Genomic DNA, 16,533 nt, shown 5'->3' with positions numbered 1-16,533 from the left:
ACAAAGCCGCTTCTGGCAAACCAGAGCAGCACATGGAAACGCCGTTTACCTTCCCGCTGTAGCGGTTCCTATTTATCTACTTGCATTTTGACGTGCTTTCGAACTGCTAGGTTGGCAGGAGCTGGGACCAAGCAACGGGAGCTCACCCCGTCACAGGGATTCGAACCGCCGACCTTCTGATCAGCAAGCCCTAGGCTCAGTGGTTTAACCACAGCGCCACCTGGGTCCTTACCTTCCCGCTGTAGCGGTACCTTTTTATCTACTTGCACTTTGAGGTGCTTTCGAACTGCTAGGTTGGCAGGAGCTGGGACTAAGCAAGGGGAACTCACCCCATCGCGGGGATTTGAACTGCCGACCTTCTGATCGGCAAGCCCTAGGCCCTGTGGTTTATCCCACAGCGTCACCCACATCCATAAAAGGTAAAGGGACCCCTGACCATTAGGTCCAGTTGTGACCGACTCTGGGGTTGCAGCGCTCATCTCGCTTTACTGGCCGAGGGAGCCAGCGTACAGCTTCCAGGTCATGTGGCCAGCATGACAAAGCTGCTTCTGGTGAACCAGAGCAACACAAGGAAACACTGTTTACCTTCCCGCTGTAGTGGTACCTATTTATCTACTTGCATTTTGACATATTTTCGAGTTGCTGCCAATCTTTACTATACAGAGGGTGTTGAACACAGCACATAATATCATGTGCTGTCCCCTGAGCCCACTAGATGACATCACAAGGGATTATTGCCTTTGGAGAGCAAGAAAAATTCCCCGGGCAGCACCTCTTTGATCTCAGGCAGGAGATATAGAAGTATAATCAGTTGTACCAACAGGCTAAAAAACAGTTTCTATCCGTGGGCTGTTAGGCTGCTGAATGGAAAATAATATAGTGTGACTAAATTTCAGGGTTGGTATGCTGTGCGACAAGCACACAGAGTGCAATGAGATTGAGTATTTGTGGGTGGGGGGGCTTGGTTAATTTCATTGTACACAGGTTGTACATTGACAATAAAGGTATTGTTATTATTACACACACACACAGAGAGAGAGAGAGAGAGAGAGAGAGAGAGAGAGAGAGAGAGAGAGAGAGAGAGAGAGACTTAAAGCCTTCATATCCTGCTTTTCCTATTGCTCACCCAAGGCAGTTTACAAATAGTAAAACTACTTGAGAATAAGTGAATTGCTCAGTGCTCTCTGCACTGAATGGTGGCAAATGTCAATGGTTCTCTCTGAGTCTATCTATCTGGAGATGCTGGGGAATTCAACTGGGACCTTCTGCATGCAAAGCATCTGCTCTGCCACTGTGCTATGGCCCTTCCTCACTAAGCATTAGAAATCTCAAAACACACTCCCAACATAAAGTGTAAAATGCAGATTAAAAGGGAAGCAGTGACAATAAGTACACATCAAATACTCAGGGAAAATAAAAACACTTGGCATCAGTCAGTGGAACAGGTGGCAAGCAAATAGTTCTAGGCAGAATATTCCATATGTGGAGCAGCACCTCAGAAAAAGCTTTATCCTTGGTCCCACCTGTCAGTACACTGCTATAACACTCGATTTGAAGGGAAACTTCTGGTCTCTTCCCTCTGCCTTTTCAATCACAGTATTGTACTACCTATGGAATTATAGCAGCATTGCTATGATAACATTACAACAGATAGTGCTGGTGCAAATGCTGATTATGAGAATGGTCTTGTAACCAAAGCCAAATTGATTTCAAACCATACTTAGTATTACAAATTGCAATGCATGATATTAAAAATTAATGTGCTTTCAAAATTCCATAAGGTAAGCACTGTAGATCAATAGAAAGTGCCAGCCATTTTGAGAGTGTTTTGTTTTCTATGTAGCAGTGAAAAAAATCAGAGCTGTATCAGTGGACAAGTCATTGGGGTCCTGTTATAACATAAATAGGAATATGCCTTAGACCAGGCATCCCCAAACTGCGGCCCTCCAGATGTTTTGGCCTACAACTCCCATGATCCCTAGCTAACAGGACCAGTGGTCAGGGATTATAGGAATTGTAGTCCAAAACATCTGGAGGGCCGAAGTTTGAGGATGCCTGCCTTAGACTGAATCAGACCACTGATCCATCTAGCTCAGTATGGTTAACACTGTCATTGGAGCATCAAGGAATTGAGCCTGAGGTCCTGCCAATATAAAACTTTCCAATGAGCTACAACTTTTTTCTCTGGAAAGTCGTCGTGGCGTTCGCACAGAGCCCCCGGTTGTTCCACGGACTAATGACCTTGCACCACCACGACTTATCTCTTCCACTGCCACCAACCAGGTTTCCCTGGTAATATATTCAGACTCAGTCAGGTTGTAACGTATTAACAAAGATTCCAGTTTATTGTGAATGCAAACAAGTTTTAAATCCTTGGAAACACTGTAATCCAGTTCACTCTCTCTGTCTCTAACTCAGTCTGACTCCTATGCCCACAAGAAACCAACCTAACTAACTCAGCCTATTAACCCTTTCTCTCTCTTCCCCAGTACATCTACATAATGAGGGGGCAAACGCCACAGTCCTTTTCAGAGTCTTTGTCTGATCAAATTCCATATTACCCAAGGCAAAATTCTGGCATGAATGTTGTAATGTCATGCAACCCCAGGTGAAGATTCCTGCATTGCAGGGGGTTGCACCCTTTGTCCCCTTTGATAATGGGTAACTTCTTTTATAATGCAAGATGTTTTGCTAGATTAGGAGGTCTGTCAAGGGTTTTCCATCCATGATGCTTGCAAATGTCTCAAATGGCCCAGGCCTCCCAAGAGGATTTTGGGCCCCTCATGTGCCCTCAGGACCCCTTCCAGTGTAGACTGGGCTGTTTCAACACTCCACATGCCTTTGTTGTTGTTGTTGTTTAGTCGTGTCTGACTCTTCTTGACCCCATGGACCATAGCACGCCAGGACGCCAGGCACTCCTGTCTTCCACTGCCTCCCACAGTTTGGTCAAACTCATGTTGGTAGCTTCAAGAACACTGTCCAGCCTCTGAGGTCAGCACAAATGACTCCCAAGGACAGCAGGATCTTGGCTTTCTAGGCTCAACATGAATTTAGTGTCACCTGTTGGGTTTAGGGTGGTAGTTTACAAATTGCCCAAAAAGAAGGGACCACTTATTTCCAGTTTTAGCCAGAGCAGAGATGGGCAAATGCACCTCAACATACTTGGTACAGTATTGGTTTCAAGTCTTTGTGATTAGAATGCCCATTTCAGCCACATGCTTCATGGAAGACTTGGGAAAAGACCTGAGGTTTAAACTAAGAAACCAGCGGTGGCAGCAGGAAAACATTTTGGGGAAGATGTTCAAAGCATAACCGTCTGCAAATAAGAATTGATATTTTAACAGAGAATGAAATTTTAGGGGGGCTGGAACTGGTAGAGTTGTAATAGTGAAGGCTGGGTGGAATATATTGAGATACTGTCTTGGGACAGTGAATATTGATGAAATATGGATCTCTACATATTTGGTTCTTATATCCCCCCCTCTCTCTCATACGCAAACAAACATACCTGTCTGTTAGCAACGTTCCGTAAAGTATATGTCTGGATGTTTGTGTCTTAGTATTAAAATGGGAACTTACTATTTGCTCCCAGTTTCTCCCTTGAGCCTTCCTAGTTTTCTTGAGTCACCCAGGGGGTAGAAAACAAAAACCCAACCTTGTATATTTCAAGCTAATGAGTTCAGTGATCCAACAAACCTGCCTTTTCAGCCACAGAACACTGCGGTAAAGACATGCCTGTGAGCTGCTTTTTACTTGATTTCATTAGACCCTCCCATATGCTTTATGTAAGATCCCTAATGTGTGTTGAGCTTGAATAGTCAGAAATAAAAGGGGCTGAAGCTTACTTTTAAAGTGTAATTCTTGGAGTGCTGAAGAAAGTTCAGATTGCTTTAGGTGCCCTTGTTTGTCTTGTTTTCTTTTCTCCTTGCTGTTAAGAATTGGTGTATGAGGACTAGAAAGCTCCTAGGGTGGTTGTCCTGGGGGTGGGGTGGGGAGCAGCTCTTAGTAATAATACCTTTTTATTTTGCTTCCAGGTGTAATTATTAATATGTGAATAACAGTTTTCTTTGAAGTAGAGGTGCTGGTAGATATTTTGTGTATACCTTTTGTTAAAGTGTGTTAGCATTATGCTTCCTTGTAAAGATGACTTTCAGAAATGAGGCTTGTCAGGTCTTTGTGAAAAGAGCCCTCTTCTCCCCCACCCCCTCCACCAACCATTCATTCAGCATTGTTCATGGCATTAACACACCATTGAACAAATTGCCCTTCTTGCATATGCTAATCCTGAACTTAAAAGAACCCATTGTGACATGTTTAATGCTTTTGCTGCAGGGAAGATGAGAATTGTAGGCATGTCAAATTATCATGTGACCCAGAAATATCTAAAATGCCTCTCTTCCCCTTTGGGTCAACAGTTTGTACTTAGCATTATCAAAAAAGAAAGTAGCCTGTAGATTGTGGACACAATTAGTTCTTGCTCTTGTATTTTGGCCTTCCTTTCACATTCTGATTTTTATGTTGGAAGTGGGGTTTTTTTTTGTTTTTGTTTTTTTAAAGAAGTGCTAAGCAGTAAATTGGCTGAGACCAACCATTTGTGTGTTTTATCTGTTAGGCAGTAAGGTCATTTCACTTTGTACTGGTTTGTGTTTCTTCAGTTTATGATTCTTATGGGTGATATCCAACATTAGTCATACTCAGAGCAGACGCACTGAAATAATTGGACTCGAGTCCATTAATTTCTCTGTGTCTGCTCTGAGTAGGATGACACACAAGCATATTAAAGCTTACGTTTGTTTATTTGCTTACAATAATTTATAAGCTGCTAATACAAAAAGTTCCTGATTGGCGTACAGCATATCTAAAACATAGCAATATCGGAGTAAAGTATAAAACAGGAGAGATTCATGAATCTGAAGGACATCTTATATTCTTGTATGGCTTGATAGTTGAAAGGTGGGAACATGTTGTGAACTGCCCTGTAGTCTTCAGATGAAGGGTGGTAGACAAATTTAATAATAACCACTGCCTCCTGTGGACCTCTAGATCCTGGTGAACTACATCTCCTTTGTTGTTGTTGTTTAGTCGTTTAGTCATGTCCAACTCTTCGTGACCCCATGGACCAGAGCACGCCAGGCACTCTTGTCTTGCACTGCCTCTCGCAGTTTGGTCAAACTCATGTTCGTAGCTTCGAGAACACTGTCCAACCATCTCGTCCTCTGTCGTCCCCTTCTCCTTGTGCCCTCCATCTTTCCCAACATCAGGGTCTTTTCCAAGGATTCTTCTCTTCTCATGAGGTGGCCAAAGTATTGGAGCCTCAGCTTCACGATCTGTCCTTCCAGTGAGCACTCAGGGCTGATTCCCTTCAGAATGGATAGGTTTGATCTTCTTGCAGTCCATGGGACTTGAGTCTCCTCCAGCACCATAATTCAAAAGCATCAATTCTTCGGCGATCAGCCTTCTTTATGGTCCAGCTCTCACTTCCATACATCACTACTGGGAAAACCATAGCTTTAACTATACGGACCTTTGTAGGCAAGGTCCTAGCATCCTTGACTATTGGCCATACTAGCTCAGTGTGATCCTTGACTATTGGCCATACTAGCTCAGTGTGATGGGAGCTGAAGGTCCTCTGGAGGTTCACATGTTCCCCAACTCTGTTATACCAAAATAAAAAAATTCCTTCAGTAGCACCTTAAAGACCAACTAAGTTTATATTTTGGTATGAGCTTTCGTGTGCATGCACACTTCTTCAGATACAGTGCTACTGAATGGAATTTTTTTATTTTGCTTCGACTCAGACCAACACGGCTACCTATCTGTTATACCAGTTTCATCCATAAATCTTTTTGTCGAGTACAGAGAGATGCAGACATATCAAATGTCTATTTATCTAGAAAAGGAGTCACCAACATGGCACCCACAGGTATCTACAAATTTCTCTTCCACCTGCCCTGCCCAAATTAGGCTTGAAAACTTCAGTTTTCAAATGCGCACCAAAACGGCTGGTGACCCTCAGACTGGAGCCACTCTTAACTGGTCAACTGAGATCTAAACAGAGCCAGCACTCCTGCTGTCTGCTCCTTTCCACAGGCTTTCACTTAAAGGGGGAGTAATATATCAACAATTAGCAATGCAAGTTTTAAGGCAGACTGTAAATTAAGAGGAGATTAAGACAAACTCCTTTTCAGAAGCACAAATGCTTTATGTTTGGCTGAAATACTTTTCATGAGCAAATAGCCCCTGAAATTCTCCCCATGAAAAGCATTTGAATAAGACTATATATACGGTAATAACTAATGGTCAGGGGTCCCTTTACCTTTATATATAATAACAAGTTATTTGATTCACAAACCTATTTCCTAAAACAGCTGCTTTGTGGGTATCAGAATATGCTTTTAAGGATTTTGTGTCTGTAAAGTACTATCTGGAAATGTAATTAATGTCTTTTAATTGTAAAATGCTATCTGGAAATGAATGCAAGGGTATCGTGCCCATTTCAAGCTCGACCTTGTGTTTGTGTTTACAGAGTAACTCACTCTTGGTTCCGGATAGCCTGCGGAGCACAGATAAACGGAGGAATGGACCAGACTATTCCAATGACATGAAAAAAAGAAAGGTGGATGATAAGGACTCGAGCCACTATGTAAGTAAATCTTTCAACGATGATTAACTTACTTTCAGATACTGTGCATGTATGGAGGAACTCATAGCTGGGCTCCATATGGTCATGTATGTGAAAAAGTGAACACTGGCAGCCTAACTTTTGCTTCATAGAAAGGGATGTCACGAATTTGATCTTATTAGTTATGAATAGTGGTTCTTTTCCTTCCTTTCCTCACCACCTTCTGGTTCTCTCAGCACCTTTTCTTTGAATTCTGTCAGGTTGCCAGGATACCTGCAGCTCTCCTCATTCCAAGAGTGCTGTCATTAAGGCTGCCATTATGTCTGAACTGGGCTTTTTCTTGTTAATGAATGATCTTGCTTCTGTGATCCTTGATAACCATACTAACAATAGGATATCTTTAGCCTAGATAATGCCTGAAGTGTAGTTCTGCTGCCAAACCTAAGCCTGTCTGGCAGCGTATGTTGTATATGGATGAGAGACCATCTGAGAGATTCCCAGAGTAGAAACAGCAGACTGGTATAACCTACAGGTGAAGAGCAAAAGCAAGAAACTCCATGGGAGAGTGGGAATCAGGTGCCACCTTGTATATCAGATTATCTAGCACCTTTGTCAGATGTCTTTTTTATTTAAGGTGGGATAGGACAAAGCAAGTCAGTTTTGTACAGAATATGATTCATTCATTCATTCATTCATTCATTCATTCATTCATTCATTCATTCATTCATTCCTTAGCTGTCATTCACCATAAGGTCCCAGGAAAGGTTGCAATCATGTACTCAAACAACTAAAAACAAATAAAACAGTTGATACAGTTATGAAAAGAAGTGAAATCATTCCACATAAAAGCATCCCAGAACAATAATGATTATTAATAGCAATTCAGTTTATAATCTTCCCAAAGAAGCCAATGACAACAAACATTGATGTCATATAATATTATAACAACAGATTAATACATTCTTTGAAAACGTTTTAAAAAACACATTTGTTATGTCGTGGGTGCAGATGTCAGCTTTTGTGTGATTCAGCATGCTAGCAAGGATATGCTAAGAGTCAAGTCTAACGAGAACAATCTTCTTCATTGCAGTAGGAACTGAACTGGGGTGGAGGGAAAGGACGAGCTCCTTTTATACTCTCAGGAACAGGAGTTGGGGAAAGGATACATTCATATTTTGGCGGGACCCAATCAGAGTAGAGATCCAAATTGTACTAGCAAGTTAACCAATAGCAGCAACTGTCACCACACCCGTCTGAATCCTCCTGGAGCGGGAAAGGTAGTTACAGAACTTAACATTGATATTCATGTACACAATTTAAACCAATACATAACACCATTTATCAGCCAATGATTTCAAGGTTGCCAGGAATAGTAACATATGGTCATGAAGTGCTTGGGTAAACAGAATATTTTTAAATTTCTCTTGGAAGTCAGTAATGAGGGAGACACTATGTGGTATCAAGAAATGTGGTCCAGTGCCCCAGTGGAAAAAGTTAACATATAAGATGAAAGCATTTGGAACAGGAAATGAAACGGACAACTTTGGTGATATTTAGTACCTTTTTAAAAAGAAATGCATATTAACTTATGGTTAACATTCACAGATCTTGCTTAACTATATTGCTTTCTATATATTACCTTATTATAATGACCATGTCCACACATCAGTGATATTGATTTATTATACTTTCTTTTTTAAAAAATGATCCATTACATTTATGCCTACTGTTTGTATCTTTTAGCAAAATCTAATAAATACATTTTAAAAACAAGGTGAAAGACAGATAATCTTCATCTGGTGGGGCTTTTCACAAATGGGGAACCACCAAAGAGAAGGATCTGTCAGGGGTGGAGATAGAAAGGCCTGGGGGGAAAACGGAAAAACTGGGGCAGGGTACCAGGTTCCCCCCTTTCCCCAAAAAAACCATTTTCCCCAAAATTTCCCCTGGGGGGGAGGGCTTTGTGGGTGGAAACCCTCTATCCCAGGCCTAGAAATAAATTCAGACATGACTTGTATTTTTGGTTTTGGCAGAATTTAGGCCACAGCTTTATTGATTACAAATCAAATGAGTGGTTGGTTCGACTAGCTACCTAGGGTAGCACTTACTCCTTAAGTCAGCAGCCAGGTACACACCTGGGACGGGGTTACCCAACTGGCGCGCGCCAGCCGGGCCCTGATTCCCTCACATGTTCCCAGAACACTGGATTAGGGCAACCCCGCTTGGGGGAATACCAGCCATCGGTCCATGGATTCCCTTAAGAGGAATACCCGAATATATAAATATAGGGTGGTAAGGGATCATACCCCCCCTATTAGCATGAACCAGAGCCTATCTGCCAACCTTACAAGTTGTGACGATTTGCTACGCGGCAGGCGAAACCCAAATGGCACCAGCCAATCAGCCAAATGGGAGAAATTCCTGCCATACCCCTGTCCCAACGACAGACGACACATGACAGCATAGCAAGGTCAAGCGAAAGCCCTAAAAGTAGGGAGCGGTGGGCGGGTGTTCCGGTGCAGCTCAACCAGAGAAAGAGGATCTCTACGGTGAGTGCAGCGTTTAAATACTGGTCCATCTGTTTCTTTGATTGGCAAGCCCTCAGCCCAATTGCATCCCATCAGATGGACCACCAATAGGGTGTTGTGGCTGCTCCAGTTATCCCACCCCAACACCTAGACCTGGTCTGCTGGGATCCACCGCAACATGTGCCCTCTCTTGCAGGAAGGACCTGATTTGGAAAAGCCCGGGAAAACCCTGGTCCCCGCCCCCCATTTTTCCCGGTTTTTCCCCCCAGGCCTTCCCATCTCTACCCATGACAGAGCCTTCTCGTTGGTGGTTCCCCATTTGTGAAAAGCCCTACCTGATGAAGTCATGGGTCAATGCATGGGTCAATGCAAACCATGTAGCCCCCAGTAGCAGCACCACCAATGACAGAAATTAGCAGAACAAAAGAAGCTGGCTAAAGAGGGGCACCCTCAGCAAACAGCAGAAACTCTACAATGAAGATGCTAGATGCACTTATTTCTCTCTATCTATATCCAGTGCTTTTTTTTCTGGGGCGGGCGGACGCAGTGGGACGCATACCCCTAATCATTTTGTGAATCTAAGTTTGGCTTCATTGGGGGGCAGTATTTCAATAGGAGTAGGAAAATGAGAGTACCCCTAAACATTACTTTAAGGAAAAAAAACCACTGTCTATATCTATATATCTGTCTATATTTGATCTGCGTTTATGTTTGGCTTTTGCAGCTAAAGTGAATAGACATACTGTAGTCAAGAGTACTGAGCAAAACCAAATATTTTGTTTTTAAATTTAGGACAGTGATGGGGACAAAAGCGACGACAACTTAGTTGTGGATGTGTCCAATGAGGTAAATTGCTTTGCACTGGAATGCATATAATTGGAAGTGGTGGGTTTTTTTCAAGGCACTGTACTATGTTTCTGAAAGTCGTGGATTACTTTTGCTTATCTCTGGTTGAATATCTGAGCTAGTCCTCCCTGTGGTTGCTGGTCTTTTGGATAGGCACAGGGAAGTGGGGGACAACAGTAGTGATTTTCCATGCAGAGGCCAGAATACTTTCACCACAAGTCATGGATGGTTTGGAGTTCTTAATCTGAGGGCCTTCTCAGTAGGGGTGCCCTCCCTGGAGAACACGCTCCCATCAGATGTCAAGGAGCTAAATAACTGTACAAATTTTGGAAGACACCTAAAGGCAGCCCTGTATTGGGAACTTTTTAATTCAGTGCTTGCTATTGCCTTTGCCCTGCCTGCAAACCATTCAGGACCCTTCATCTCCACGGGCAAGTCCTGCTCATTCGCCACGTGAGAACGGCATAGACAAGAACCGCCTCTTGAAGAAAGATGCCTCTAGCAGCCCAGCATCTACTGCCTCATCCGGAAGTTCTACTTCTATGAAATCCAAAGAAATCGGTTTGGTGAGTGTTATCCCTCTGGCCTTGACCACTGTTGTATATTTGGATGCCTAAGAATTATTTATGTCAACTTCACGTGTAAATGGTGCATGTCAGAAAACATAAGGTGGTCGTGCAACTAATAAATGAAGTGCCTTCTAATCAAACACTTGTTTAAATCCAGCTCTCCCAAGATCAGTGAGAATTTTGCCCTTTCGGGTTCACTGAGATATGGATTGCAATTCTGTCAAATTAATTTGTTGAAAGTCAAAACAGTTAAATTTTCTAGGCTGCAGTTCTCAACAGATTGCCAAACACACATTTGTCTTTAGGACCTTTGGATTAATCTGAGAAAGTATTCAATATTTAGACACACATTTTAGGCATTAGGATCTAAGCAGTGTGATCTTCTGTCATTAGCGTCATCCATTGAGCCTACTGTACATGGGTGATGTTGTTAACTAATTTAATACCTTTCAATTATTTCAACTGATCAATTAACCAAATGTATGAATATTTTGACTCTCGACCAAAGCAGCATTGATTTCTTTTTAGATTTTTTTGTGACTATTCTCCTAGATTTTCTAAATGCTATGATGTGGTTTATTTATTTATATCTCTTATGTTTTATTTATATATAACTTTTGGGCCCCAACTTCTATTTAGTTGCAAACCATTATGCTTTTTATTGTTATAGCAACCAGTTAGTGCAGGGAATGTGAATTTTCAAATGGTAATCTTGATTTATATCAATGATTTAAATTGGTCTTTTCTCTCTCTCTCTGATGTTTAAATCCTAATTTAAAAGCTCTCATTTTCATATCTAACATAAATGCTGCTAATGTGCCTTGGAATTTAGGAAAATGAGTCTAGAGAATTAGGCAGTTAGCACTCAGCATCTCAGTGGCTGTTGTGATCAATTGTGTAACATGGCCTGGATAAAAAGCAACGTTTCTTGATACCAGCATGAAAAGGGCAGCACGCCGGTTCTGAAGTCCAGCACACCAACCCCACGAAGTGATGTGCCAACCCCAGGAACCAGTGCCACTCCCGGCCTTCGTCCAGGGCTTGGCAAACCTCCATCAATGGACCCTCTGGTCAACCAAGCAGGTAACACAAACCTCTTTTGATGTTGTTTCCTTCATGAATACTCAATCATTATCAAGAAGAGTGATGTGTTAATAGCTAGCAGTCACCTTGTGTCCCTCTCTGTGTTTCTGATGTGTTTGCATGCTGCTGCCTTCTGAAATGCTAACATAGTTTGAATTTCTGATCATTTTGCCAAATGCTAGTTCTTTTCTGAATCTATTATCCCATATTTGAGACTGGCAGCTAATGTTTGTTGATGACAAACACAGAATGGCACACTGTGTGCATCTGCGTGCTAACTGCAGTCGGTTGCAGCACCAAATGTTATAAATTATGCCCAGTCTCCAAAGAAATATGCCCAGCGACCTCCAGAAGGTGTTTCTCATAGGGTGTGGGGAGTGTGAGTGAGAGTGATCCAGGCAGTCAGGATGTGATAAATGTTATCTACGTTTTCATGTGCCTCTTTACACCTGCTTCTTTAATGGGCAAATGTTAAAAAGCTATCACATTCAGTATTGTTGAAAGGGGTTTATCACAATCATATGCACAGCTCTATAATAATTTTTTTGAGAACTAGTAATTGATCAAAGTTAAAATTATAGAGCACTTAACGGAATTCAACTATGGAACACTCTAAAGCGTATTATTTGCTTCGGAGAGGAAGGAGGCTGTACCCTCCCCTCACTTCTACCTGTCAGTCCCCTTTTACTAGAGCAGCCATCTCCTCCCCCCCCCATCACTGCTGGGGACACTGCTTAGGCACCACCACCCTGGCCAACCTTGGGGTGAGAGCCACAGCCCCCTCTGTTCCCATGTTTCTGGAATCCATAAATATGCAGGTGCTGGTCTACACAGCTGCAATCTGGAGATGATGTTAAGCACAGTTTGGATTATAGCTAGCGCTGTGGACAGAATAGTTTGGGTTTTGTGGGAGAAGCACCCATATGGAATTCCAGGGTGCTTGTTGCTTTCTGTGAAGAAACTGTCCTGAGGATCAATATGTTTTCTTATTGTTCTGCAGCTGCTGGCTTGAGGACACCTCTTGCTGTTCCCGGACCGTACCCTGCTCCATTTGGAATGGTACCACATGCTGCCATGAATGGAGAGCTGACCAGCCCAGGAGCAGCCTATGCCAGTCTACACAACATGTCCCCGCAAATGAGTGCTGCTGCAGCTGCAGCTGCTGTGGTTGCCTATGGCCGATCCCCTATGGTAGGCTTGCAAACTGAACTGGGTTGGGATTAGGGCTCACAGAGAGAAACCTGTATGCTTCATTTGGCATTGTCAAGCTCCTGGGATATAACAGCACCAGAGACTTTACTGCTCTGCTGTGTGGCTCATGAAGCTACGGTACATGGCAGGAGTAGCTGAAACTACCTCCCCCCTTATTTAAAAAAGTGAAGGGTGTATGTGTCCTATTTATGCATGCTGCCTAGTTTTTGAAAGCAGACTTCATTGCTTTGCTCCATTAAAAGGTAGCTTGAAACCATAAAATTGTTTCCTTGGTTTGCTGAGCACTTGATTATTCTCTGGGGGAAGAAGATATATACACTTAGTGAGCATCTGACGTTCCTTTTGTTGCATACGGGATTTTATTTTTCTGTTTTTGTATCATTTAAATAGAGCAAAGATGGGAAAGCTGTGGCCCTCCAGAAGTTGTTCAGCTCCCATTAGCTCCAGCCATCGGAGATGATGGGAGTTGTAGTCCAACAAATACATGGAAGGCAACAGCTTCCCCATCCCTGAAATAGGGGGTCCTCCTCCTTGTAGACTGCTCTGTAATGGAAGTGATATATCATAGAAGCACACATCCATCACATATTGTCTCAGCTTTTTTAGACCCTAGTCTTCCAAATCAATTTCATCATGTGGTGAGATTTGCGTGAAATTGTGGCTACGTTCAGGTGCAGCATTAAACTGTAGTTTAGTTTTTATGAGAGTGTGCAAATCTTTGGCTCAAGAGCTCCCTCCTGGGCTCCTCCATCACAGCCATGACACAGAGATGGAAAGATTCTGCTTCCTCAGCTATCATCCAAGCCTTAAACTGTGGTTAGTCTTGATTGTGGTTAGTTGAAACAAGTGGACTTCGTAAACCAGGGAATGCCAACCCTTTTGAACTAATGGGTGCATTTTGAATTTTGAGAGTGTGCTGGAGGCAACAGCCAGAAAATTGCTACCATATAGAGGGTGTGGCATAACACGAAATGGCTCCCATGGAGCATGGTATAACACAAAATTAGAGAGACAATTATCCCCCGGCAACCTTAGGTTTACCATGGTAAGCCCGCTGTGTGTCAGCTGATTTCTCACTTACATGCACACTGATGCCGCCGCCGCCTGATAATAACAGAGAACACCCCTCAGTTCCAGGAAAAGTATACAATGCAGATTTGCATGTGGAGACCTTTTAACCAGCCATAGTAATAAATTCGGACAGGACTCAAATTTTTGGTTTGGTTTTTGGCAGAATTTAGGCCACAACTTTATTGATTACAAATCAAGTGAGTGGTTGCATAGGCTCTGGTTCGACCTGCAGCCCTGACTCTGGGCACGAACCATAAGTCAGCCTAGGGTGAACATCTGGGACGGAGGCAAAGAGGGGGGTCTGCCAGGCCTCCACCCAGATCAGCCCTGAACTCAGGCTCAGGGCACAACCCCGCACGGGGAGACCAACCATGAGTCCGTGGATTCCTTCTTAAAGGAATACCCAACGCATAGGGATGGCTAGGTATCCTGCCACCCCTATCCACCTGAACCAGAGCCTATCTGCAACCTTACAAGTTGTGATGGTTTGCTACGTGGCAGCCAAAACCCAAATGGCACCAGCCAATCTGCCAAGTGGGGAAAATAGAAAATAAAAATAGGGAGAGGTGGGTGGGTGTTCCGATGTATACTGAGCCCGAAAGAGGAAGCTCAGGGACACGCACATCAGTTTTAGTAGTGGTCCCTCGATCGCTTTGACTGGCGTCCCACTAGCCCAATTGTTCCCAGCCACAACACAGCGCCTGATTCCCACTGCAACACTTGTGAGGGAGGACCTGATATACCACTCTCCTTTCACAGAAATCACTTAGAAGGTACCTGCACATTTTGCCCCATAACCTGCTTTCTATGAGGGTTAGAGACTCATTTTTAGTAGTGGTAGTAATAGTAGTAATAAAAGTAATATTATTAATAATAATAGAGTCTGGGACACCTCTGGAAGTCGTCTTGCGCACAATGGCACCCACAGGCATTTGATTGGTGTCCTCTGTCATAAACTTTAACTAGTCGTTGGCTTGCTTCAACTGGCCATCAACCACTGTTGGTCAAGGTTTGGATGGCATAGCAAACTACAGTTAAGTCGAGAAAAAGAGAAAGGTTCCAAACACCCCATGCCACACCAGAGTAAGAAGGGAAAGCACAAATGTTCCAAACTCACTACAGATCTCCTATTATGTCCAAATGAAGCCAATCTGTGGTTTTTCAAGGCCTTCAAAAACATGTCTTGTCTATAACCTTTGAACACACACACTTTTTGTAGTGCACAATATCATTTATTAAATTGATTTGTTTATAACAAAAATCCATATTCTCATCATCACTACAAAGGAATTATAAATTCAAAAGTGTTGATATTTATTGCAGATAAAATCAATACAGTAAAGTTGATCAAGGCTTTGATGTACTTTGTTATATGCATGATTTGTCTACCACAAAATGAGGCATGCATGAATATAATTTAGCACCTATTTGCCTGGGCCAATAATAAACAGGCCCACATGTTTGGTTTGCTTGGGTTTTGAACATTGTTACATTCACATGAGATATAAAATCAATGTCTGTCTTTCTTGAGCTTCATGCTGTGAGAGCCATTGCTTATGGAGCCAAAATGGCAGCAGCCATGCAGAAGGGAGAAGTATAAGCAAGTTTGCACAAAACAAAAACAAAAAACAGGAGGAGGGGCAGGAGATTTGCAGAACAGCCCAGTGAAGGCTGAGCATGCTCAGTGGCTATGGGATGCAAATGCTTTTTGTTCTGGTGCAGCCAATGGGTAAAGTGTGTTTTTCTAAATGGTCATCGAGTTCTGAGACATCTATTTGCTCATTATCAGGTTGGATTTGATCCTCCTCCTCATATGAGAGTACCCGGCATGCCTCCAAATCTGACTGGAATCCCTGGAGGAAAACCGTAAGTAATGTCTGACAGCATAACTAAGTCTAAATCAGCCAGAGCTCATTCTGTTTACCTTTTGTCAACACATGACAGTTCCACAGGGGAAGGTATGTGGAGTTTTCCAGAAAGGTTGCAGCTAGCTGCTGATAAGGATTTTCAAAATGCAATCACCAATAGCATTTTTATACTGTTTTTATTACTAGTTCATGCCATTTCGTTGACATGTTAGAAGCAATTGGCAAGATGTGCTTCTCTTTTCCTAGTAGAACTTTGCCCTCACCAGTCTGCTGAGGAGGAATTTAGTTCTTGGGTGGAATAAAGAAAATATGTCCTTGCTTTGATTTGTTTTTTAATCTGAAAACCTATCCTGTGAAGATAGAGGTAGAAATTCCTGTTTCTAATTTTAGTATGATCTGAAGATTTATTGAATTTTTAGGAATCATTAAAATGAGAATCTGTACTTTGCACTTGCATGTAAACATGGCTGTGCGTTCCACGCCATTTGTGGCTACAGCACAATGTTACCTCTGGCTTTTGCATGTAGATTTTGAGAGCTTCTACTTCTTTATTTTCTGGCCTGTGTGGTTATTCAGAGCGGTGGCAGCCCACTAGACCTAGAGGCATAGCCAGATTGTTGGAATTTCTCCCCATCCTCATCCCTTGCAATGCTACTGTGGGCACTTTGGCATTATAGTCTTAGAAATACTGTAGTACTTCACTAAATTTTCAATTTCTAGTGTGGGTTCATGCC

General features: G+C 42.7%; 1 protein-coding gene across 2 annotated transcripts in view; it reads left to right on the top strand.

Moving 5' to 3' along the window:
• Nucleotides 1-16,533, top strand: part of LOC118076675 (transducin-like enhancer protein 1) — a 77,748-nt gene that overhangs the window by 42,812 nt on the left and 18,403 nt on the right. For both annotated transcript variants that reach the window (XM_035099517.2, XM_035099516.2), the window contains exons 9-14: nt 6,527-6,643; nt 9,943-9,996; nt 10,410-10,562; nt 11,504-11,648; nt 12,649-12,839; nt 15,721-15,797. In XM_035099517.2, coding sequence (XP_034955408.1) covers nt 6,527-6,643; nt 9,943-9,996; nt 10,410-10,562; nt 11,504-11,648; nt 12,649-12,839; nt 15,721-15,797 — 737 coding nt within the window. The remainder of the gene's footprint in view (nt 1-6,526; nt 6,644-9,942; nt 9,997-10,409; nt 10,563-11,503; nt 11,649-12,648; nt 12,840-15,720; nt 15,798-16,533) is intronic.

The sequence above is a fragment of the Zootoca vivipara genome, chromosome 11, assembly GCF_963506605.1.
Source record: "Zootoca vivipara chromosome 11, rZooViv1.1, whole genome shotgun sequence".
NCBI lineage: Eukaryota > Metazoa > Chordata > Lepidosauria > Squamata > Lacertidae > Zootoca > Zootoca vivipara.
This window is presented reverse-complemented; position numbering and strand designations above follow the sequence as displayed.